Raw genomic sequence first — 27,356 nt, forward strand, 5'->3', positions numbered from 1 at the left:
AATATTTATGGTAAGTAACATACAGTATATGAAATAAATGCATGTTTAAAATTATAATGCTGGTTATTGGGGTTTTCGGAGGTGTGAGTGGTGAAGAGTTGGCAGGTCACTGTAAAATTTAGTTTATTGGTCAATATGTAATACGTAATACAGCATAGAGCATGGTTGCTAGCTTTCCTCTTTCTATATGGGAAAAGGAATGACAAAAGATAAAATACTGTGGTAAGGAGAGAAAGTCTGGAGGCCACACTCATAAAAAATATCATCAACTGTTCTAATACTCCCCTGACACAAAGTAGAAAGGAGATGGACTGTTCACCAGTGTGATGTGCCAGGTTGTGGACAAATGGAGTGTGAGTGGGTCACATCAAATAGATGCATAATTGTCTTCCAATTTGATAGTATGTCCTCCAATTTGATAGCATGTCCTAAGAGCATGAGTGATAATATGTCAATAGCTCATGGAGATTTTGCTTTCAGAAAGAGAGGTTAGTTTTCTTTAAGCTTAAGAATTTTGTAAATCTGAGTTATGTTTCAATTTAATCTTCATTGTAGCACTATTTGTTTACAGTATTTATCCCTTTACATAGCATATTAACAACAGCTGCACACAGGATTACTGTATTGTAAAATTTAGGAATAATAACTCATAAGGTTTATTATATATTGCCCCTTTTCCTAAGGACTAAAAATTAAGAAACTTTTTAAAAATGCAAAAATGAATGGATGGATTTTTTTTTTTATATTTTAACCAAACATTTTTAATAATCATTCATCGAAGAGGAGTTTAGATCAAAACTATATTCTAATGCTAAGCAATAAATAATGCTATTTTTTCACATAACATCCTTCTTGATTTTTTTCTTTTACAGCAATTTCCTCACACACCTTCCATTTAATGATTTCATACCGCACAAATTAAGTTACTTGTTCACAATCTAACATGTAACACCTTATTCCATCACATTCTACTTCATAATGCTTCATTTGCATTCCTTAACACTAGAATTACCAGAGCCTACGAGAAAACTCGTAAATCCGGCCCACCTTAAATCCATTCTCACCTCTCTGTCTGTGTCTTTTGTCCTGTAAATGTGCCGATTAAGACAAGCAGCAAGCAGCCTGCTATTGCATCCCCCACCATCACAGAACATTCACCAAGTTCTCCCAGCTCATGCCTTGATTGATCATCTGGGAGTGAACAGCTGGAGTTTTAGAGTGGAAATAATAGATCATTATTTGGAACACATGTATTTCATGTATGTACCGTTTCTACAGTAATCTGTGTAAACACATTGTTAAAACTGAAACGTTTTCATATTTTAGTAATAAATGTAGGCATAAACTATAGAATGTTTGAAGCCTGAAGTCCAATGATCAAATAAACACTTTCACATTTGATTTCACAATTGATTCACCAGCATTTGTGTGTCAGCTTTTATCCCTCCAGATCAGAGAATGTCCAGTTCCATTGCCTCAAAACACTACTCACATCTACAGTTATTCCCAGTTTCAAATAAAAACTAACAGCGTCAGATCCCTAGGGCGGTAGTGTGCATCGTGATTGTGAGTGAGAGATTAAAAGTGAAAAAAAAAGGTAACTTTTACAAGTACGGTACTATAAATGTACATGGTCTGTTATAGACGCAAACCAAATGTATGTGTGTACTGTAGAATATTAACAACTAGCAAAATACCCGCGCTTTGCAGCGGCAAAGTACTGCCTTAAAATTTTTATTAAGAAGAAAAAGAAAACCTTTTTAAACTGAGGGAAAATATACCAATAATTATTTGTTAAGGATCTCTTTGTATGCCACATTGTGAGTTCGGCCTTCCAGTTGTGATATGACCAAGCTGTAGCTGTGTGCTGAGCTTACTCTTGAGCATGCAACGTACAGTTGGCCATGTGAACAGTAATCTTGTTTCAAATCTCACAGCTTGGATTGCTGCTGTCATAATCGGTTTGAGTTTCATGGTTTGTTTCAATTACGACAGTATTTGTAGGACTTGTGTTGAAGAGACATTCGGCATCTGTCAAATAAGTACGTACACTGGTTTCGGTTAGCGCAGGGAAGCCGCCTACCAAATTTCGTGAAGATGGGGCCATGAATAAGAAAGTTCAACATGGCGTACGTTGTTGACCGTTATGACCGTTACGCGTAGAATTTCGAAATGAAACCTGCTTAACTTTTGTAAGTAAGCTGTAAGGAATGAGCCTGCCAAATTGCATCCTTCTACCTACACGGGAAGTTGGAGAATTAGTGACGTTGGAAAGTTCAATATGGCGGCTGACAGCGGCGACATACCACCGGAATAAGTATGTACATTGGTTTCGGTTAGCGCAGGGAATCCGCCTACCAAATTTCGTTAAGATGGGGCCATGAATAAGAAAGTTCAACATTGCGGACATTGTTGACCGTTATGACCGCTACGCGTAGAATTTCGAAATGAAACCTGCTTAACTTTTGTAAGTAAGCTGTAAGGAATGAGCCTGCCAAATTTCAGCCTTCTACCGACACGGGAAGTTGGAGAATTAGTGATGTTTGGAAAGTTCAATATGGCGGCCGACAGTGGCGTCATACCACTGAAATAAGTACGTACATCGGTTTTGGTTAGCGCAGGGAAGCCACCTACCAAATTTCGTGAAGATGGGGTTAGCCTTCTACCTACACGGGAAGTTAGAAAATTAATAGTGAGTGAGTGAGTGAGTCAGTCAGTCAGTGAGTCAGTCAGTGCTTTGCCTTTTATTAGTATAGATAAGAGCAGCTCACTACTGAAAACAGAAAATCTAGGAGGCAGTTGGGATCGAACCGGTGGCCTCATGATTACAAGTCAGCAAATCTTACCGCTACGCCAAGGAAGCTGTTGTATCGTCCTTGAACCTTTTGTGAATGTGTTTATTTGATCTTTGGACTTCAGGCTTCACACATTCTATAGTTTATGCCTACATTTTGTAACATTTACAGGTGCTGGTCATAAAATTAGAATATCATGACAAGTTGATTTATTTCAGTAATTCCAATTTAAAAAGTGAAACTTGTATATTAGATTCATTCATTACATACAGACTGATGTATTTCAAATGTTTATTTCTTTTAATTTTGATGATTATAACTGACAGCTAATGAAAGACCCAAATTCAGTATCTCGGAAAATTAGAATATTACCTGGTGCCACACTCTAATCAGCTAATTAACTTAAAACTGTGGGGGAGATTCACAAAGAGTGGACTGCAGCTGGAGTCAGTGCTTCAAGAACCACCACACACAGACATATGCAAGACATGGGTTCAGCTGTCGCATTCCTTGTGTCAAGCCACTCTTGAACAGCGTCAGAAGCGTCTCGCCTGGGCTAAAGACAAAACGGATTGGACTGCTGCTGAGTGGTCCAAAGTTATGTTCTCTGATTAAAGTACATTTTGCATTTCCTTTGGAAATCAAGGTCCAAGAGTTTGGAGGAAGAGAGGAGAGGTACAGAATCCATGTTGCTTGAGGTCCAGTGTAAAGTTTCCACAGTCAGTGACGGTTTAGGGTGCCATGTCATCTGATGGTGTTGGTCCATCTACCAGGACGTTTTAGAGCACTTAATACTTCCTGCTGCTGACGAACTTTATGGAGATGCAGATTTCATTTTCCAACAGGACCTGGCACCTGCACACAGTGCCAAAGCTACCAGTACCTGGTTTAAGTACCATGGTATCCCTGATCCCGATTAGCCGGCAAACTCACCTGACCTTAACCCTATAGAAAATCTATGGGGTATTGTGAAGAGGAAGATGCAATACGCCAGACCCAACAATTCAGAAGAGCTGAAGGCCACTATCAGAGCAACATGGGCTCTCATAACACCTGAGCAGTGCCACAGACTGATCGACTCCATGCCACGCCGCATTGCTGCAGTTATCCAGACCAAAGGAGCCCCAACTAAATATTGAGTGCTGTACATGCTCATCCTTTTCATGTTCATACCTTTCAGTTGGCCAACATTTCTAAAAATCCTTTTTTTGCATTGGTCTTAATTGATATTCTAATTTTCCGAGATACTGGATTTGTATTAGTTGTCAGTTATAATCATCAAAATTAAGAGAAATAAACATTGAAATACATCAGTCTGTGTGTAATGAAAGAATCTAATATACAAGTTTCACTTTTTGAATGGAGTTACTGAAATCAATCAACTTTGTCATGATATTCTAATTTTATTACTATTACTGTATTACTAAAATATGAAAAAGTTTCAGTTTTAACAATGTGTTTACACAGATTACTGTAGAAACCGAACACTCATGAAATGCATGTGTTCCAAATAACAATCTATTTCCACTCTAAAACTCCAGCAGTTCACTCCCAGATAATCAAACAAGGCATGAGCTGGGAGAACTTAGTGAACATTCTGCGACGGTGGGGGATGGAATAGTAGGCTGCTTACTGCTTGTCTTATTTGGCACAATTACAGGACAAAAGACGCTGACGGAGAAGTGCAAACGGATTTAAGGTGGGCTGGAATTACGAGTTTAATTCATCAGAGCTTATTATTTTAGAGTGATTCCTCCGTATTACAACTTTTGCTTCACCACACCACATTGAATAATGCTCTGTTGCCTTCCTTCCTACTTTCTTTGCACTCTCCCTCCAGACCTACTACCTTAATACCACTACCTAAACTTAAGCGTCAACAAAACTTCATGATTCACTACATTTTTTGTTTCTATATTAATCACTACATCATTACCATCTCCTATTGTCACCACCAACTACACTTTGGTGTTCAGAGTCTTTATACAATTGTCAGTGAACAAACAATGGTCCATATAGGCATATACCATCCTTCTGAAAAGTCTGCCTTTGGGATTTGTTTATCGATATGGCAAAAGCCAATCTGATCGGAAACTGCTATCTCTTTAATACACATGATACAGCAAGGTTCGCTGAGGCTAGGTCAATATTCAGTATGAAGACATACTGGTCCTACTCTGGTCAACTGATCAACCTCATGAGTAATAGTCTTTCTCATATCTCTATGACAACTAAGTACCATTATATAACCCAGACTTTGTGTTGATGTTCTTCAACAACATTACCCATTTTTTTTCAACCGCAGCTGAAGTGGAGGCAAACCAGTAAGATTGAATGAATTGAGGAATTTGACAGGAATTTTATCCACATCTCCATCCAGCCCACCATTGGTTGAGTCAATGCTAGAGTACTCTTTTGGCTCTTCTTCAACCAACTTGCTAATTTTTATGCTCCACGTCAGTGAATTGCTCATTGTTAGGACCTATTTTCCTATCCAAGGTGTTGGCCTCATCTTCTTTGGTATGATGCTCGCTAAAAATCTTGGTCACCAGCCTCCTTGTTGACAACATGTTGCTTGGCACCTCAACGATTCAGCCCTTTCTATCATGTAGCCATTCCTATTTCACCATTAATGAGTTGAAATAGCTAGTGGCTATAGTCTGGATCAACACACCCTACAATTCTGCTGTTACCACGGTTTTTAGGAATTCCTCCACAGACAACATTTTTTTAAGCTTATCTATACTGCACCATCGAGGCATGTAGGACAACCAAAGGTATTTGATGACAGCCACTTCGAAGAAGCATTTAATTTCTTCAATAACACTGTTCAACACTCATTACTTCTCTCTGAAGTTTATCCACAACAATCAATGCTTTTCAGTGTGCAATGGTGGCTTCATCCCAAATTACTAAGTGTTCATGTCAAAGTGTTTCAGCATCTGGTAACCGCATATGCATCAACAACACCACATTTTCCACCAGTGGTGTATGTAATTTAAACTGTGAATGGTAGGTAGTTCTTCTGCCTTTAAACAGATTAGCCACAGTACTGATGAAGGCCATGGATAAAATTATTCCTCCATCTCCCCAAATTGTGCTAATCTGAGTTTTGTGTAGGTAATTCTTAGCTGATCCACCAGGCCAATCTAAGAAGTAACATGTTGATTGGCCATCATTATTGCATACAGCGGCAATAACCCCAACTCCCTGAAGATTATTCATGGTACTTTCAAATTCTCTTGAACATCTGAGTTTGTGTAGCGCATCAAAATTGAATTAACTATTTGTATATCTCTCGACCGCACTTGTTGCAAGTACTTTGACATCACTAAATCATGTATTGCCAAATTCTTACACATATTGTACCTATTTTTATGGCCTTGATGCAGCTGTGCATAATCTTCTCACAGTCAATGGCTTATTTTACTAACATGTCTGCTGCGTTAGATGGTGTTGTGAAAATTTATTAATTCATTTGAACTCATTATTTTTACGTTCCTGTATTTTCTTTAATTTTTCCTTCTTAGGAATTTTTTTCACTTTTTTCAGACAGTTTTGCTTATCCTCTTATTTTTAATATCTATTTGGTCATAATTAAGTGATTTTACATTTTTTGTCCTTTATTTTAGTGACATGGCTAGCCCTGAACTGTGAACACACACACACACACACACAATCTTTTAACTTATAATATTTAAATATATATAAAAAAACAACATGTTGCACTAAGCATTTAAGATGTACAGAAGTAATAATTGCTTAGTTAGTCGTAAAGTCACCTAATCTTTTTGCAAGTTTTGTTTGTTTTTGATAAGTTATCAGTATCAGTTTCATTATACATTTTGACTTTAGATTTTAAAAATTTGCTTAAAATATACTGTAGACTTATTTTGTTGCTATAAGGCATGCTGTATTTTTTATTGTACTCTATCATCTGATTTGCCTCTATTCCATTACCAATTTACAATCCATTAAGCAAAAGTTTTATTTGAAAGTCTTAAGACAATTGTGGTTTATGATTAAGTTCATCGATAACCTGTACTTTACATGATCTGTCCAAACATTGTAACTCCTGATCTATTATGTCATGCAAAATATTGATTTACTAAAGTGAACGTTGTAATTTGTGTAATTTTAGATGTTCTGGTCTGTAAACATAGGGAGCATGTGTTTGCCTTGTTATAAGCTGGAGTTATTTTTTTTTGGTATTCCTAGTCGGGAAGAATGGTAAGTAGGTTTATTTACACAACTGGTAAAATCAAATCAGGTTCAGGAGCTGCAGTGTATACAATGACCCCATTGATTGGCTCACAACCCAAGCATACTAGTATTGAAATTAAACAAATGATGTGTGCTGAAAGTTGTCCAAACTATCTGTGCTTCTGCTTTGCACTTTTTATTCTATCAAAAAGATAGAAACTTCTTGTAAATAGTAATAAGTCTTTCGTTATTATTATTATTATTTCATAGAGTTGCCTCTGTTGTTTGATTTCGTTGGACTCCTTCAAGGTTTGTTTTCACTCTTGCATGCATAGGGCACACGCCTCCTTCTCTTATGTTGATATGGAATATCGATCTGCACATTTGGCTACAATCACTGATAACTCGGCCCACAGAGTCTGTAATGCAAATGATCAACATTATATACTCCGGGGCTGTCCCATCAGTGTTGGCTGTTAAAGCTCCTGAGGATGTTGCTTTAGCCTCGCCTAAACCAGCCTAATTATCAGTAAATAATTTGACTAACAAGGCTGAACGTGAATGCAGCAAATTCACTGTGTATAACACTTTGCTGATCAAGCTACTGATCAATACTAATTATCATCAAGTTTCAGTATACAGTACCTGTAAAGTTTATTTGACTACAGATTTTTTTAAATTTGCTTAAAATATGCTGTACAGTACAGGTGCTGGTCATAAAATTAGAATATCATGACAAAGTTGATTTTTTTCAAACATTTGAAATACATCAGTCTGTGTGTGATGAATGAATCTAATACACAAGTTTCACTTTTTGAATGGAATTACTGAAATCAATCAACTTTGTCATGATATTCTAATTTTATGACCAGCACCTGTATATCTATTTTGTTACTATAGATTACGAAAAATGCGAAGTCCTAATGCATACCGTATTTTTTTTTTTTTGTTGGGCTTTAATTATCACTTTATTCACCATTCATCTTCAGTCTGTTACCAATCTACAGTCTAATTAAGTCCTACTTGGTATGGAACATTAAATTTTAATTCAAAGTGTTAAGAGATCCTCTGTTTTACATTCCTTCAGCCAATGTTGTACTTGGTTGCAGTGAAAACAGATTTTTTCCCGGGATGTGGCTGCTTGGATCTATGCATACCATAACAATATGTGATCATTTAAGATCACTCACGATGTCACTGTACACATGCATTAGTTACTAATCTTTATCTATACTAATAAAAGCCAAAGCCCTCACTCACTCACTCACTCACTCACTGACTCATCACTAATTCTCCAAGTTCCCGTGTGGGTAGAAGGCTAAAATTTGGCAGGCTCATTCCTTACCGCTTACTTACAAAAGTTGGGCAGGTTTCATTTCGACATTCTACGCCTAATGGTCATAACTGGAAGGTATTTTTCTCGATTAACTGTAATGGAGTTGAGCTGGAAAGACGTGGGGGGCGGAGTTTCGTGTGACATCATCACGCCTCCCACATAATCACGTGAACTGACTGTCGACGCAGTGCGTAGAAAACCAGGAAGACCTCCAAAAAGCGCGGAAGAAAACATGCATTATATAATTGAGAAGGCAGCGAAACAATAAGAAGCGAGCGAGTGACATATACTACCATATTCATGAGTGCTGCTACCTTGGAAAGAAAGCAAGGTGTAAACCTAAACTTTAAATTAAGTTCATAGACAGGCTGCCACTGGCGTTTCACATGCCCACGGGTAATGCGGGATACAAATTTAATGAGAGGACGCAGGATATAAACGAGAGTTTTGATCACTTTGTAACTAAGTTAAAATTGTAGGTGAAGGGGTGTGCTTATGCAGATTCCGAGAGACTGTGTTTGTGGGGGATTGACAGTTAAGGCGGGTGGGGGAGTCATGTCATCATCTCCCATCCCATTTACCTCATTTCGCTCTGAGCTGAGCTCCGCGGCTAACGCCGTCTTCAAGCAACTTCAGACTGCCACCAAATACTCACAGAAAAATCCACAAGTTAATACACACGCTGTCTCTAGAGTTTCTCCACACTGAATCCTCCAGGCACTACTTACAATAGGTTACATTGACAATCGTGTTACGTTATTTTTAAAATCTTTCCTTTTCTTAGCACAAGTACAGCTGAGAAACTTCGATGCATGTGCTCCATAACGCGTTAAAAATAATGCATTTAATCACACTTTGCATTACAAGCAAAGGGAGCTTTTGTCAATGCATGATTTCCTGGTACACCGATTACATTGATCAGAGCATCCCGATTCATTTTACCCTCGCACCACCTTAGTTTGAGAAGAAGTATGAAAAAATATGAGGTTAACACAGAAAAACAGATCATCAATTCAAGCTTTATGAATAATCGATTCGCCATCAATAATTGTTTTGGTAAAGCCATCCTTCTTCCATTTTATAATTTTTCCGCCACTAGCCATGATTAAATGAACGGTAAAAAAGTAAGAGCAAAGCGAGGGTGACTTATTTAGGCAGGCATATATATGACAGCAACACTCATGACAATGTCAATCATGTTACGTTATTATTAAAATGTTCCCTTTTCTTTTTCATTACTTCTTTAACACACTATTTCTCCGCTGTGAGGCGCTGGTATTTTGCTATATATATATATATATATATATATGTATGTATATATATGTATATATATATATATATATATATATGTATGTATATATATATATGTATGTATATATATATATATGTATATATATATATATATATGTGTATGTATGTATGTATGTATGTATGTATGTATGACTTCCAAAGAGCGCTGAGACTTTTGATATCGTGAACGTGTCTGCAAAAACTGGGGTCTCCTGCCCAGCAAAAGTTGAGCAGCCAGCGCGCGTGCATAGCTGTGCCGGCCTTTGAGACGCTGACTGCGCTTCTGCCTTAAGTCAAAGTGAGCACTTTTAATTTTTTTTCATCCTCCCTCTGAGCTATAGCCCAGACAAGTGCAAACACGGATCGCTTTTCTACACCGCGGCAAACTAATATTAAGGCGATTTGCACTTTCTTTTGCATGTATACGATTATGAGGTCCTCAGCTCTGATTATGAAGACACGCACACGAGTGGAGGACTGACAGTGCCATCACAGCCGATTAATGGCAGGGACGTCTCACCAGTCTACACAAGACCCACCGTGACTGTCCCCAAAAGGCGATCATAACGTCAGCGAACACATCTCTCTATACTATATAAAAGAAAAAGGCAACTTTCCTTTCTTTACACCTTTTTCCTTTTATCCCAAACCAAAGCCTTTCTCTCTTAACACTGCAGAGGACACAAAACTAATTTTCTTTAAATGCCGGTAAGGCACATTACCAGAGGCATAAATTTGAACGTTCACATAGAAAATGTAATTTCTATACCACAGCCGTCGTGTAGCGCCTTTCAAAAGGGATCTACTACCGAGAGATGATCCATATATATTTTAGCTGCTGTTAGTTACTTACCTGTTGTGTTACACAGTCTTTAAAATGTAGTTTACCCGCAACCACTCCAGTAGTGCTCAATGTAGCTGTACTTCTTAAAACGTTAATGTTTTACTGTTTAATAACTTATAGACTATATTTTATTATTTTTCCCTTGCACTCATAGACCAAAGCTATACACACACATATATGTATGTGTATATATATATATATATATATATATATATATGTATGTGTATATATATATATAACACACACATACATACATACATACATACATACATACATACATACATACATACATACATACATACACACACATTACAGTATATATCACAGCGACACTCATAACAGTGACAAAACAATTACATTGACAATCATGTTACGTTATTTTCAAAATGTTTCCTTTTCTTTCTCTTTCCTTCTTTAACACACTACTTCTCCGCTGCCAAGCGCGGGTATTCTGCTAGTTAACACATAAATTAATATATGGTTTCCAAATACAATTAATCTCATGCAGAACAGTGGTCTCTCAACCACTTCAACCAATAGTTATGTCCCTTATCATGTGTTCTACAGTTCCTGGGGAAAATGTATCATGTTATGGTCCCGATCTTAAACAAGCAGATCTGTAATACTGGATTACCAAGAGTGTGTGCGCCTAGCACTTTGTATTAATGTATATATATCAGCTGCATTCTCCATATGATACTGATGTTTATATAAACCTGATAAACCAGCTTTGTTAATTTACAGTGCAGTTCTATTAGATAATTTAATTTTCAGCAGAATCCCCTGATCATTGTAAAATCCTTGGCTTACAAAGTAAATGGTTTACATAATGCTTCTGCTGTATTTCACCTCTCCATTTACACTGGGTGGAGACAACACTCAGTGGGTAGACAGTGTGTAACTAAAACTACTCTCATATGAGGGCACTGAAATGGCTGGCGACAGTCATCCAGGAAACTCAATAAATCTTTTTTGGAAAAAATCAGCAGTTTGTTATTCAAGTCTTCAATAAATATTGTATATAATAATATACATACATATATAAAATACATACATACAGAGATGGAAAAATAGTTTTTAAGCTTTATTTTGAAAATACTTGAAAGATTATTGAGTGCATTGCGTAAGAGATATTTTATGTATGTTATTTTTTTTTAAATGAGGTTTACTCCTTTTTTTTTCTTTTCTCGTTTACCGGCAAATTTTCTTCTTTTTCAGTGATGCCCCTCTGGATTTGAAAATAAAAGCCAGTATGATTTCAGACATGTTTTCTCTTGTGGGTGAGTTTTCAATTTATTTAAATCCCAATGCCCTGTGCCATACACCAACCCCCTAACTCCCTCCCCCCACCCCCAACACCCCAGACAGGCACATAAGCACTCAAACATGTTTTTTTTAGTCTAGGCTCAATATCACATTTCCAAATACTTGTGTGGGTTTGAAACTTATATCCTAAATTAAATTATTTGCACTGTCGCTTATTGTGGTTTATTTGAGAGGCTGAGTGTTGCTGATTATACAATTTTAATTTGTATGAGGCCTTTTTAAGGAGAGAAGGTTTTGAATTGATGTAATGTTTAACTTAATTTCTGGCAAAATGTAATGATTTGCTGTTCAGAATTGATGGTCTTTTTATTTTATAACGACTCACAAATGTGTAAATTACATCTAACCATTTGTTCATACTCTCTTATTGATTTGCCTTAACATTCATATTTAATTTATTAAGTAACTAACTTTAAATAAATGTACATTGCCAGAACTTTGTAAGAAACTGTTGCTGACTGTATATAAATTAAAATCTTGTTATTGTTAACAGTGCTATTGTTGATAATGTCATCTGGCATGTAATATGAGTAGACTTTATATTGTCGTGAATATTGTCTTAATGAAACTGAACCTTTTCTTTTTTTACTCTGTTCAACATAGATTATGCTAGGCTTTGCGCTTAGGAGCCAAGTTACTTGAACTATTCTATAACATTTCAGTAATTATTAACTGCTCTGATGCTCATCTTTCTGATCTTTCTGACGAGAAGAATCCATATTTAACTGCAGAATTGTGGTATTTGAGGGTTCCTCTAGTGTGCCTTTTTCTCTTGCACGATTTAGCTCAAAAAGCTAATCAGCACATTGTCATCTCATAACAAGTGTAAGTTCCAATTTTGGTATTTTTGCTTTTGCCATTGAAACTCTATAGACTGTCCTCAAGAAACTGTGACACTCATACACACACATGCACACATAGACAGACACATACCGATTATGGATATATCAATGTTTTCATTATCAGGGTACCCTAAAACGGCGAAAACCGGAGATCAAAATTTTTGACATCTAAAGCTTTCGCTTCTCACCCATAGACTATAGGTTATGGTGGGGGAGTGCACAAATCAAAAAAGCTTGGAATATGTATTATAATGTTTCAGACATTACTAGAGATTAGAATCAATAAATGCAAATATCTGATATAATTTCATATATAAAAGTTTGTTTTTTTTTCTTTCATACTAAAGTTATTTGTTTGTTAAATTATTTCTAAATAATTGTTAATATGTTATCCCTGTTTCTCATTTTTAGCTAATTTGAATTTTACTTTTATACCTTCTGCTTTCTGCCCCTATGAGAATTGTATTGTGCTTTGATAAAATAAAATTTAACTACTGGTAGGAAGTGGTCGAGAGCCTTACTTAACTCGGTAGTGACATTCATGTCTTTGGTGACTCTTCCTATGAAGTCAGTAGATGGATTGGGAGAACATGGGGGTCATGAGTTTGCTGGAAAGGGGTGCGTGGCACTTCTGATATCTTTGCAAAAGGACAAAGGTCCAAGTCTTTAGAGTCCTGGTGCTTCCTGACTTGCTATATGGTTGCGAGACATGGACACTATCCAGTGACCTGAGACTATGACTGGACTCCTTTGGGTACTGTGTTTCTTTGGAGAATCCTTGGATACCACTTGTTTGACTTTGTGTCAAATGAGCAGTTGCTCATGGAGTCCCAAATGAGGCACATTACGTCCATTGTGAGGGAGTGTCCGTTATGGCACTACTGCCATATGGAGCAATTCCCCGAGTGTGACCCGGCTCGCAGGGTCCTCATTGTTGAAGATCCAAGTGGCTGGACCAGGCCAAGGGGACACCCATTTTAAACCTGGCTGTGGCAGATAGAGAGTCATTTCCAGAGGGTGGGACTGGACCATGTGTCTGCTTGGGGGATTGCCAACCAGGGTCCTGAGCTGTTGCATCGTGTGGTGGGTGTGGTAATGTGCTGTACCAGTGAATGTTCCCCAACTTGACCTGACCTGAAGTAGTGAAGACCAGTTTTTTCTAACCTTATTTTTCTGTTAGCGTTCAACACAGTATTTGTATTTGATTTTGTATTTATGTTCAGTAAAAATTATTTTTATAACCAGCTAATTCAATTAATCAATGTTAACACCATGTTTTAGTCAAATAGGCTAAAAAAGGAAAAAAAATTCTTGTTGTCTTTGTTTTCTTGAATTGCCAGAAAATTCTTTGTCTTGTTAAGTGTCCATTTTTCATGGGTTTGAATCATTATTTGAAACATGGGTGGTCTACTTTCTAAACTATTAAACTGACTTAAGACTGTTTACAATACAAATAAAAAAGTCTATTGCCTGTAATCCATATGTAGTAAAACAGTGAATTACACACTCATAAGACACGAAAAATATTATACAGCTGCCATAGATCATTACAAAAATGTATATTTAATACCTACATGTTAAGTAACCATAAAGTAAACAACCATGCAACAAACTAACTAAACATTTTGTTATTTTTTTATTTAGCACAGAGATTGTAACTCTTTGGCTTAAGGTATTTATTTTTCAGGAAGATTTTTTTGCTTTTAGCAGGTTTATTTTTGAAAAGGGAGTTTCCAGTTTATTAAACAACGTCATTTAGTTTTAAAAACGTTCACTCTGAACTGAAGCCACTAATTGGTAATTTTGCTGCCTGGTGGTTTGCACTGTGGAGACAGTCAGCCATTGTTTTACTTTTTAACTCACACAGTACTTATTAAAAGTTGTCTCTTGAGGTTTTGCTTAAAAATACTGAATAGTATAATAACATAAAAGAAACCACAAACATTAATAATATTTTTTTCAAGACTGTGGAAAGAATACAGTTATCAGCAGAATTTCAAGTTGTTCTGAATCATTTTATTCTAGGCTGCAGCAAAGTTGATAATTAATTTATTAAGAAGAAAAGTGTGCAGAACAGCATTAAGCTGGCGGCAGACATGCCTAATTCTAGTAGCTGGCGCTCTGTGGCTTTGTGTGTTTCTTCCTTTTGTTGGTTTTTTTTTTCTTTTTTTTTATCTCAGAGCTGCAAGGTTAAAGGAAAAATAAGGGTCAATGTGAATCATGCATCCAGTGTGACAGGAGACAAAAAGCAGATTTCTGTCAGATTTTTTTTGTTTCCTTGGTTGTTTCTGAGTTCATATTACTTAATAGTGGAGATTATCCATCTAGAAATTTAATAAACCTGCTTATACCAGTTTAAGGATTGTGAGGTGCCAGAGTCTATCATTACAGCTTTAACGTCAAGACCAAGACTAGCTCTCAACTGGACACCAATAACACACACCTCTACTCTCTTTTATAAGGGACAAATTTAGATGTGGGGACAGTGTTGCAAATTCAGTTCCATTCCTCACAATCACTGTATATTTGTGTGTATACACAGAATATGGAATAGGCAAGACACGTGGTACCCCTGGCTCAACTTGAGATAGCTACTGTCTCGGTGGAAGCAGGAGATGTACCCTTATGATGCTAAAGGGTAGGCAAAGCCACAGATGTCAAGAATGCCTGTCCTTCTAACAACAGGAAAATATTAGAAAGGCTAGGTAGAAGACTGGAGGAAGGATCCTTTTACAAGTAATAAAAGAGGGGGTATCAAAGCTTATGCCTGGCCGCCTTCTCATTTTTGGGTTCAAAGGCACATGTAAAAACAGGGCTGTCAGAGGAAGCTCTGGTGCTGTGGCCTCAGGAATTATACACCAAATCTCCTATTTTGGAAGCAGTTCTGTGGTATGCTGTAGAAGTAGTCCCATGCCAGGGATTAAAGTGATCTCATCAGCTTCACTTCAGTGATAAAGGAGTCGGGAGGTGAGAGACTGCAAATAGTTTGTAGGCATGATGGAGAGTGAAAGGTCACACTGCATTCTGTCACAATATGTAAATAGTTCCGCCCAGAAACTGTTGTCATACACCTGTTCTTGTAAAGTGCCTGGCATGGTGTTTGTTATAGTAGTGTGCCACATAAACATGTTTATTGAAACTATGTACATTATATTCAACTAAGTAATAATGCAAAAGTAAGAAAAAAGTAATTCTGTTGGGCATATTGACTTAATAAAATCTACTACGTTTTTTTTCTACTAGTTGGTAATTTGTGTCCGCCTTATGTGTGACCTCTGACCTTTCCTGTCAACACCTCCGTGATTTCATGTTGGCATTTCCTGTTTGGAACAACAGAATGGTAATGATAGAGACAGTATGGGAGTTAAATTCCACATATTAATCAAGAACAGATGGCGTAATCATCTCCGGTCCACGTCCGCTGACAATCTAGAAGTGTCACTTGCAAAAATACGAAGGCATACTTTAAATTTTTTTTCTGTCCTTTGGTGAGCAAGAAATACATTTGAAAAATTATAAGACCACTGAATTATGCCAAAGTAGTTCTGTTTCCTTTCTACCAAGTCAACTTTATAGAGGTACAGTGCAGCCAGATCTCTTATCCATCATTGTTTACTCATCCATTTAGCAGGTGCTGTGGAAAAGGCAAAATATTCATGCAGTTTCTACCCAAGCAAAGTTGTGCAGCCTCACTGCTGCAATTATGTGTATGGTAAAGCCATTTATTGGAAATTTGATTTTCGTAAGATTCTGGATGATGTGCAACCATGACATAGGCTTCTATAGAAAATTGATCCACTAAACGTAAGAAGGAGAACTAGTACTAAACTTTTTGAAGGTTTATTCTAATAGAGGACTGTGGAACTATTCAGTAGTGGACTGTGTGTGCTGTCACATTTCTGATGAACAATAAAAGGCTGGCAAAACAGTGAAATAATGCTTTTCCACATACCTTTTCTTTTTCACACTCTGTGATTCATTAAAAGCATATGACAGTGCTTTAAATATTTTTTTTAGAATATTTGTATGTTTTGCAGGCTTAATTATCATTTATTGTGTGTATGTATGTATATTTTAGTGATGAGCGAACTCTGCAAATTTGGTGAAATCACAGTAGTATTTGTAAACTCCTGCCAAACTCCTCAAATTACATTGAAGTTAGCAAGAAAGAAATGAATTAGTTTTAAAGGATTACAATGGTGCAGTGGTATTTTAATTGTCCCTGAGGGCTAGGGAAGCATTTGCCAACTAGGCTGGACCAATTATTATGTCCAGCATGGGACTGACCTGTTCCATTGTTTGAAGTTGCAACCCCAAAAGCAGCTGGAACATCTTTTGTGTTTCAGATCTCTATGCAGATGCTTTGTACTTTTTTCTTTGATGAAGAAGACATAAACACCTTGTAAACAGTAATAAATCTTTCATTATTATTATTATTGTTATTATTTCACAAGGTTGCAGGTGTTTTCTTTCGGGTTAGGAGGAGAAGAGGGAAGGATCCTCTGAGGATCCCAATACATATATCCAGCAAAATAGCTAATTATAAATAGAAATTATCCATGTGATACTGCACTGCCAACACACATCGATTAGTGTTATATATCTGGTGGCAGTCCTCCTAATACTCTTATTATGGCCACTGTGGAACAAGCCCAAGGACACAGACAGGCAGACAACGTTTTGTCACCCAACACAAACATCTTTATTTACACTATTTACAAGTTACTTTTGTGCACAACCTAGTGCCTCTGCACCGATCCCCAAAGTCCAGGCCTCTCTCTCCAGTGCCTGCCTTCTTCGGGCCGCCTCCACTCTTCTCCAGCAGGACTTCGTCCACTCCTCACCCAACTCCAGTCTTCTTCCCTCCAGCACTTCCTGGTCTGGTGGTCCAGGGCTCTTCAGGCACTGGGGCGCCCCCTGGCAGTGACCACGGGCCCCTTCAGGGTTGAGCTTCCAAGCTCTGCACCTGTGGTCCCCAGTGCAAACAGGGTGGTTGCCCCCTTGTGGTCTGGAGGAGGTGAAAGGCCTCCTCCGGTCCTCCTGGGCGTCCCGGCTGGGTACCACCTCCAGCCATCCGCCACACCAGTTGTACCCCACAAATGAAAATAATGCACTTTTTTAAATATAAAAAAAATGTGGGGTAGAAGGCTAGTGCACTGATTGGGTTCTGACATCACGCATGCCTGAAGCAGATTGGCAAAATTTATGTAATATATATTAAATTATATATATTGTTCATACATATTTACACACACACACATGAACTATGTATCTACAGGTATATTTAAAAAAGACTTCATTTTTTCATTTTTTTTTCTCCATTTAAATTTACGTGCACCTTATCACTGTTTTAGAAGCTGAAGAAGAGCTTCCAGGGTATCTTATCTAGTTGCTACAAACTTCCCCTCTGACTTGTTTCACAAAGCCTTCCTAATAAATTATAGTGCAGCACAGCCCCTTTCTCTGAGATGCAAATCTGATCTTTGATCTAGTGTGGTTAAGTAGTCTTGATTTTGACTTGGTTCTGGTTAAATAGTAGCATTTTGGTGAATGACTCTTTGCAATTCTTATTAGACTTTGAGCGCAATTTAATCCTCTAGCTTCAAGAAATGACTCATAATCCCTATAAAATACTTCCTTCTGTTTTCAGTTCTATTTTCAGTTTTTGGGAAATGCATCTTTTTGTGTTTGATTTTATCCCTTAAAGAAACATCTCCTAGTTACCTGCTTTAAACATCAACATAGCAGTTGCTCTTAAAGCCTAATTGCCATTGGCAATTGGGCTATTGGTTTGGAGAAAAGTGATTAGCATCCACACTGTGGAGCTGTTGGGCTGTTTCATGTTCTTGTAACTGGTATAAGCCACTTTTTTGGGTAGTGGTGTTCTTCTGTTGGCTTCTTTTCCACAAAGTAAAATGAATGTGTAAGGCTGCTTTGGTATATTTTTCAAATTTTGTGTCTTCAACTAAAAAAACAGCACTTTTTTGCCTATAAAGGAAGACAAGAAGGTGCTCCACAGCAACATTTTGATCATCATAAACTCTTATGATTAAAGCATTCTTGGCACAAAAACAGTTTTATTTTTTCAGTTATATTAGCAACGTCAGACAGAGAAAATGTTTCTTGAATTTTTGTTGCTGGCCTACACTGTCTAGCTTTGTTTGGTAAATATGGCTGAAAACAGAAATGCAAACATAAAATTTCAAAAAAGGGGCAATATCATTTATTCTGTCTAGAATAAGATAAATGTGATAAAATGGTTTCTGTTGAAAAACCTTAATGAAATTATTTTCCAATTGTTTGCATTTGTTGAATTGATTAAATTGTCAACAAAATTTTGCAAATTATTGAAAAAATTTAAAACAATTTTGTACATGTAATTTAATATTTTATATTTTATATAAAATACTAAATTACTGTATCATCAAAACTGTTTCAATAAATGTATTATTAACTTTCTGTTTTATATCATGTGTTCATGTGTTAATGCTTTTTGGAATATTTGTCTGCTTTAATGGTATGGTTAAAACGTAAAATGCTAAGCAAAAAAGCAGGTAGTTGAGATTAAGGTAAAATTGTTTAGTCTGAAAATAAGAGAATAAGAGTGTAAAGAAAAAGTACTGTTTAAATAGGTAATATGATCACCGTGAAACAGACATCATTCCTATAACTTTTCTTACATTCTATAGCTACATATCTGGAGGAATTGAGTAACGCCTTGACATTTCAGATTGTTATCTATACTAAATAATGTAATTCAGCTAATCCATACTTTGAAATATCAGTTGGTAACAATGCCAGCAGAACAAGTAAACACAGACAGTGCACGTCAAATCTGCCCTTCTTAGCTTTCATTTTGTACTTGCAGGTTTCTGAGATTCTGTATTCATAAAATAAGTAATTAAGGAGCTCCTATTGTACAGTGGTTGTCACAAACATAGGTTGAATTCACATTCATAATAAAAGGAGTCATTAATTGCTGGTTATCTGTTTGAAAGGGGTATTAGTGTCTATTCATGGAAAGAAAGCAGTGGTATGTAGAATATGTCAAATCTTTTATTAACCGAAACAAAGGAGTGGGGATTGCCTTGTAGTATAATTGCACAGTCTCTATTTAATGACAGTATTCATTGCTGTCAGTCATTGTTTTTTTTTAATTTCTGGTAACATTGATATCTCAGGTAAAGCTAATTTGAAATAAAGTAGTCTTATCGCTGTGGCCTGCCTATCATACTCACTTGTTTAACTCATACAACTGCCATTCACTTGTGGTTTAATTTAGGATTTACGTCATTTCCCCCAGCAAATGTGGACTATCGGTCACTTGAAATGTTTTAGACAATCTCAGAACCTTTTTCCAACATTTTGGACTCTACCTTAGCTTATTGAATGTTTCACAATTCATCAGGTTTTCATAGGAAGGACATCTGTTCCAACTTTGCTCTATGAAAAAGTAAGCTAAATAATAATTTATATAAGGATCTATTGGATTGCACATTGGATTGTTCAGAATCCTCACAGATCCTAGACGTTGGTATTAGTTCACAGCCAGTTCAGTCTATGTACAGCACATTTATTTTCTTGTGCTTGTATTACTTCCAAAAGAAGGCATGGTAATGAAAACAGGTCATCACATAGAGTCCGCATATGCTAAGTTTGATTGAAATAGATACTTTGTTGATCCTTATGGTAAATCACAGCTTTAAACCTGCTGACACACACAAGATCCAAGATTGTGAGAGATTGTATCTGTATGATCTGCTACATATAACACATCTATTACTGTATAATACACCACACAGAATACTGTATATACACAATCAAGAATTTGAATTTTGTGTTGTATACCCTGCTTAGAGTTGGTTATTGCCATGCTGTCAATGCTGCTTTGATAGGTTTTGGTTCCTAATCATCCTTGAATTGAAAATTTTGAAATAACAGGTGGATGGATATTTCATAAAGGTATGGTGAATAAAATTGTACTTGTGCAATTTAATTAAATATGTCCTTTTTCTTAGTAGACCACAGAAATGTAATTGCCTAAGCTAATTATATTGTAGAACTGTTTATCTTCAAAAAAACAAAATGTGCATCATTAAAAATATATAGTGAATAAAAGAAACTTGTTTCATTCACTAGGTTTTGTTTGTCAAGATCCATTGCAAAAGCAAAACAAGTTTGGAAAAGCATCTCTTGATCCCATTTTAAGATACCAGGCTTCCAGAACTCAGGTAAGATGATGTTTACCTTAATTTGACTATACTGTTTAAACTGATGATGATAAAAATAACAAAGAAATAGTTGTGTTGAATCATTCAAAATTAGATTTTTGACTTTTTTGTCTTTGAAAATGGACTGCAAATATATCAAGTACTGCTATACATATGATATTTTAATGAAGGCAGCCTTGTGATTTTGAAAAATGTAAGGTGGGATACTTATAAAGGATTTTATGAAACCTTATATGTGCTGTATAAAATGGCACCATCTGCATGATGACTGTCCATGTTGTCTTTTCTCTGTCAACATTTGTTGTTGAGCAGTACCACTAATATTTTTTATTATGTGAAGCAGACTTATCTTAGCAGGACAAGAAACAAGAAGATTGTTTAGAGAACTTGATTTTGTGGATTTAAACTTTATTATTCTAATTTCAGGTCCTACTAACTTATAAACTAATATTCAGTAGTGACTTATCAGTATATTTGCAATACACACTGGTAGGCGTTTAATTTTTAAATAATTTTATGCTATTGTGTGAGGTGGAGTGTCTGTTTTGTTTTCACATTTTTTCTTCTTAGCTTGAAAATTGGCTTGCATTTTTGGATCCTTTTATGCAGTACCCATATTTTAAAATTATGGTTAAGTTCTGTTCTATCTCACCATAACCACCTACTGGAACAAGAAGTGTGCTTTTCAGTGTATAAATATTATAGCTCTTAAAATGTTTTATATATATTACAGTGACCTTTGCCTAGTTTCGCCACTTCTAGTATTTTTCATTATGCTTCTGCAGAAAATTCCCTTGTTACAATTTCAAAATGCTCTTTTCTAATACAGTTGCTATATACAGGTATTGTATTTTGCTGGTGACAGGTAATTAATTTGTTGTCTTTTTACATAACATCATTTAAGATACAATAAGCCATGACTGCTTTATTGACACTCCTCACGTAGCCTTTAATTTGCAGCTTATTTGTACAGAGGATACCTCACCTTAGTGACTGTGTGTTCACCCATTGCCTGATTGTGTTTTTAAAATAAATTTTGATTTATCTACCGAGTTTAAAAACATTAATTTATGTTGACTGGAGAATGCAAATTGGCCTGGTTTAAGGTTGTTCAGTGTAGTCTCTACTTTGGAAAAATGCCCTGCCTAGGACTGGATATTCCCTGAATTGTCTCTGGCTTACAGATAATTACTAGATAGATGAGTTTAGAAAATTATTACATGTGTGCTTCATCTCGCTGACACTCATTATTTCTGTATGTTCCGTTCTTATCAATTACGCAGTAGCAACTAGAAATTATCATTGATGAACCAGCATCTTGTCTTATGTTAGTTCCCATTTTGTGACTTTGTTACTGTGATTAACTAAATAGATTAATTGTTTTGATCAAATGATTTAATAGAGACACTATAAATTACTTTGTTCTACTCTACAAAATAACATTGGCTTCTTTTCATAAATGATTAAACAAAAACATGTTTATCCTTACTTTCCTATTGATGTAGATCTATTGTGAATGCCTAGAGAGATTGTTATAAAAACATAAAAATCTCAGAATTTAAATTATCTGAATTGCATTACTTGAACCTACCAGTGTTTGGCAAATTTTACTTTTAATTATTTTAAACTATCTTTTAGCTGTGAAATAGGACATTGGCATAATTTATTTCAAAAATAGTGCTTGGTATCAGGGTGAGGCTGTGGTTAAAAAAAATACAAAATATTAATTTAGTTTAGCATTTTTAAATCAGCAGTCCATAATTCCAATTCCAATTTCTATTGTGGTTAAGGGACAAAGTGTTTAATTCAAGCACATTTTTTCTTATGCCAATAAGAAGAAAATACACCATAGCAATGAGAAAAGGTGAGTCTGTATGTCGCATATCAAAGAATTATGCATGTACTAATTGAGGCAAGGTGGGGAAAATGCTGTTTAACTTACTGATTAAACCCTCTCTGTCCTTGTAATTTGAAAGAAAGACTAAGCTTTCAATATCTAACTGACTTTCATCATAAGTTTTTGAATGTTTTTTGACAGAGCCTTTGTAGTTATAGATGTATATTCTTGGTGCTATTAAGTAAATTTAATGTTATACACAAACTATTAATATGAATCAAAAACTAACTTTTAGGTCTGCTCTGACTTAAAAATGAAAATAGAAATAATCCTTATGTGTATTCAAGAAACAAGAAATGTGAAAATCTGTTCAGAAAATCCTACCAACATTATTAGCACAGACTTTATTCTTTAACATAAAATGTTTAAAGTAAATTCCAGATTTCAAGGTGCTCATGGAAGTTTGTATTGTGATATCAAATGCTATGGAGTTTACAAACTTAAACTCTATTACTAAGTTTCAAGGAAAAGATTGGTATGTTTTAAGTTGAAGCGGTTTCTTTACAATCAAGTTATATGTTAATTTGCCACATGAAATTGTGTTCTAAAGTGAAGCATTTTGGTTTAAAACAATGTCCAAGGGGCACCAATCCAAATGTTTCTGCTGTTCATTTTTCATTCAACAATAATTTTTTGGTTATGTTCCACTGCTGACTCCTGCCTTGTACCCGATCCACTCCTAATGAGCTCTTATCAACCCCTAATGACTCTGTGCTGGATTAAGAGGAACTGAAAATATTTTGTTATGTTAACATTAATAATATTGACAGGTTTTAAAATGTTAGTGAAATGCAGGGATTGTTCCAATTTCACTATTAACATTGATATATTGTTGCACCAAATAGTGCATTTTCAGTGGTCAGAGTGATGATGTGCACATTTGCATAGAGCATACCTTTAAAATTAAACCTTAGATAGTACACAATGAAATACATAAGCATAATTATCAACACAAGCACCATACATTATGAACACAATAATTGGAATGTATGAAAATGTTAAGCCAAGATAACTTCTTTTTGAAGAAATGCATTTACTGTTTATTGTTTTGTTAATTCTAATTTATCATAAAATTTTATTGTAGTGCTGCATAAATTCAGTATTTTAAAAGTTAGTTATTTTCTCACAGTTTAGGCATACATTAATTTGGCCCTGATATTGTGTTCTTAAGTAAGACCTTTTTTAGATTTCTTTTTTCAAGATTTTAATAAAAAAATTGATGTTGCTGTTATGGGGATTTGGTTCAAGCAAGGAAAAAAGAAACTTCAGAATATATGCCCTCCATGTTTCTGAGGCATTTTTATGGTTACAAAAGTAACACATTTTATAACTTACCACTATTCTTTCTCAGTTAAAAACATATTTTACTTAATTGTTTTTTGTAAATAAGAAAGTAAAACTGCTAAAAACCATACAGGTTCCTAAAGCTGTTTAGCAGTGAAAAATAGTCCTATAGTATCAGAAATGGAAATGTTATTTATTACCTAATTCACTCCTGTTTAGCTGAGTAGCTCTTACTTTGAGAAAGCACCATCATTGCTGGTCCTTTCTGGATCTAGTGTCCTTGTTTTGAATTTTGTGCCAAGTCGTCAGTTGTGTGGAGTTTGGATGTCCTCTCTGAACAAATGTTTTATTTTCCCCTACATTCCCAAATACATGTACGTTAGGTGAATTGTTGATTGCACCATAGTTTGAGTATGAGTTTGGTTGAATGTGTGTACAAGTGATTACAAAATGACAACTTATAATCTTCTTTGTCTAATTCTATGAAGAACCTTACATTAAGACGCAGTCAAACAAGCTCAAAGCCAGGCAGAGACTATTTCTACTGAACATGCATGAAGTGGCAGCCATATGCACACAAGCTTGTGCATACAGAAAACCCAACATACAACACTGAATATGTTATTTTGTGCAGTGGCAAATCATAACATTTAAAAAAAAAACAAAAAAAATCAAATTGATTAAACTAACAAATGTGCTGTTGGCTTAGTATTTAGCTAGCAAAACACTTCACCACAGATAAAGTAGAACTCCACCAAGGCTGATGGGTGATTCTTCTAGGTTTAAACCACACATATACAAAGGCAAATGTTGAATTTACCGACTTACCAGTAACAGAATTGAATTTAAGTCTGGAAACTGAATTGCTTCAGTAGTTGTGTTCAAGATTGTTCACTGCTGTCTAGGAAAACAGTACATTTTTCAATAATGGTAGTTTTTATTTAGTTTAGTTGGATTTTTATTATGTAATTTACATGCTTTATTAACATATATAAATATTACAATTTTTTTTTTTTAAAAGGGTGCTGATATTTTGTGGTCCCATTGTGATGGTGCAACGCTTGACGGCTAGGCGTGCCAAGCTTTATAAACATGCACTTCACCTTCTGCAGCATATGGGATTGTGAATATTAAAACAAAGATCATGTACAGGTTTGGTGTTATAGGTTATGAAAATAATTGTTTCTCTGTACTGCAAGTTTTGGCTAGTGTTTTGTGTTTTTGGCAACAGAGTTATTAAATTTATGGTTTTAGACTTTGCTTTGTGTCAGACTTGTGTTTATCTTCTGATGAAAAAAATGGTATTTGTAGCAATAAGGAAGCAAGCTACAAGCCACAATCACGTAGTGAAAGATTGTTGTATAGGGAGATGGACAATGATATGAAGGACACAGCTAGAACTGCTTTTACAATGAGATTAAACTCTTTTGCAATACGTGTGCAGTCTCAAGATGTGGATCAATATTTGAACATTTTTTACTTGAAAATAGATGCGTTTAGTTAAGTTTTGGTGCTTTTCCCCCCCCACATTGTTACCCTTTCCGGTTGACCCCATTTTAAACTGCAAGAACAGGCATAGCCACTTTAGAACACAATTTCCTGCAGAATATTAATTTATACCATTATTGCAAAAAGTAATTTTAGTTGAAAAATACTGAACTTATCCTTTAATTTAGAACGCAATTTTAATTTCAGTAATATGTTAATATTGTTTACAAATTTATTCTTTACCTGTCTTATATAAATTCTCATAGAGACCTGCTTCTGGACAGCCTAATACTACAAATACTAAATTGGTGAGTATTCAATTGTTTTTCCTTTATTTTTTTGCACTATTGTGTGAATAAAAATAATATTGTTGGTTTTATTCATATGAGTCATTTTTTTCCTTTCTTCTGCTGTTCTATTCCTACCATATTATGAAATCCTTGGTAAGTATTTATTTGGGTAATGTTTGCAAATGCATTGTGTGTTAACATACTGTGTTTTTTTTTTTTTGTTCATAAAGAGTGCCTTTTATGTAGGTTTTTTATTATTTGCATGTGGTTGATGAAATTAATTTAAACAAAAAAAAACCTTACATGCAAAATATTTGTCTGAATAAAGCAAATAGTAAAACTGCTTTGTCCTCATATATAACACATCAAATTTTCAAGTTTGCTTGCTTAAGTCTTCTGTATGTCTAACGACTTTAAAGGGTGAGGGTCCAATGGTGCATTAGGAGAGAGACTAGCGCACTTAAAATGTTATTACTATAAACAGTAAAATTCCCTTAAATTAAAAAATGTTTTTTGTGGTGATCTTTGCAGTTTAACTGGCATCATTCTTTACTTTAGCCATTCATTCAAACTCTGGTTTAGTCTTGTTATTGAATGAAGAGGTTATATATTAAGTTAGGAACATTGTCATTTTAATAGTTTTACAGATGATACCAATTTAATAATCCTATAGGTTCATTTTTTAATAAATAAATTTTCAAACAAAAATTATTCATTGCAAAAACTTTAATCAAGAGTAGTAATAATGATAATGATTTTACTGTCCAGAAAAAGGGACATTTTTAGTTAACAGAGACCTGCAGACTGTCATACTATTTTTATCTTGTTAGTTATAATAGACTTTCTGGTGTCATTTTCTGTCGAAGTTGTCTTGTTCTGATTGATTATGCATGCAATATTGTTGTACTAAAAGTGGGAGCAAAATGGAAAGTTCTGAATATTGTCTGTTCTGAGAGAGAGCCAATCATGAATTGGTATGGTATATTAAATCCTTATTTACTTTTGTGTAAGTGTGAAATGGAAAATCTGTTGCAACTTTAGTATTTCAGATACATTTTTATATTTTCTAAAATAATGCGTAGCATGTTAAAAAAAAGGCATGCCATGCAATGTTAGCAAGAGGTTCTCCATATTTGACCAAAAGGTATTGGCAAACCAAAAAGGAAATAGCTGCAGCAGTGTCCAAATGAAAGCCACTGTATAGGTAGAGTTTGTTGAGACAATGTAGAATGACTTTGGAATGGTTGAAAGTAGGTGGGATGTCACCCAAACTGTTTTCAGGTAGACTCTTAAATGTTGACTTCAAGTGTAAATGTTGTTGAGAAGTATAAGGAGCACTTTGAGGAACTCCTAAACCCAGTGGATACACCCTCATCCTTATAGGCAGTGCCAGAGCATTGGTAAGTGGAGCTAGTTGATCTGGTAATTAAAAAGCTGAGTAGGAGCAATAATACCAAGGTGAATGGTATTTGGGCCAAAATGCTGAAAGCATTGGATATTATCAGGCTGTTTTATCTAATAATTCTTCAG

The 27,356-nt window shown here is 35.4% G+C and overlaps 1 protein-coding gene across 2 annotated transcripts in view; it reads left to right on the forward strand.

Annotated features, from left to right (window-relative positions):
* Nucleotides 1-27,356, forward strand: part of ttll5 (tubulin tyrosine ligase-like family, member 5) — a 311,958-nt gene that overhangs the window by 123,434 nt on the left and 161,168 nt on the right. The window contains exons 14-16 of one of the 2 annotated variants that reach the window (XM_039741240.1): nt 11,687-11,748; nt 20,776-20,867; nt 25,803-25,844. In XM_039741240.1, the coding sequence (XP_039597174.1) occupies nt 11,687-11,748; nt 20,776-20,867; nt 25,803-25,844 (196 nt within the window). The remainder of the gene's footprint in view (nt 1-11,686; nt 11,749-20,775; nt 20,868-25,802; nt 25,845-27,356) is intronic. The other variant, XM_039741241.1, reaches the window with a different exon arrangement.

Source organism: Polypterus senegalus, chromosome 18 (genome assembly GCF_016835505.1).
Source record: "Polypterus senegalus isolate Bchr_013 chromosome 18, ASM1683550v1, whole genome shotgun sequence".
Lineage (NCBI taxonomy): Eukaryota > Metazoa > Chordata > Cladistia > Polypteriformes > Polypteridae > Polypterus > Polypterus senegalus.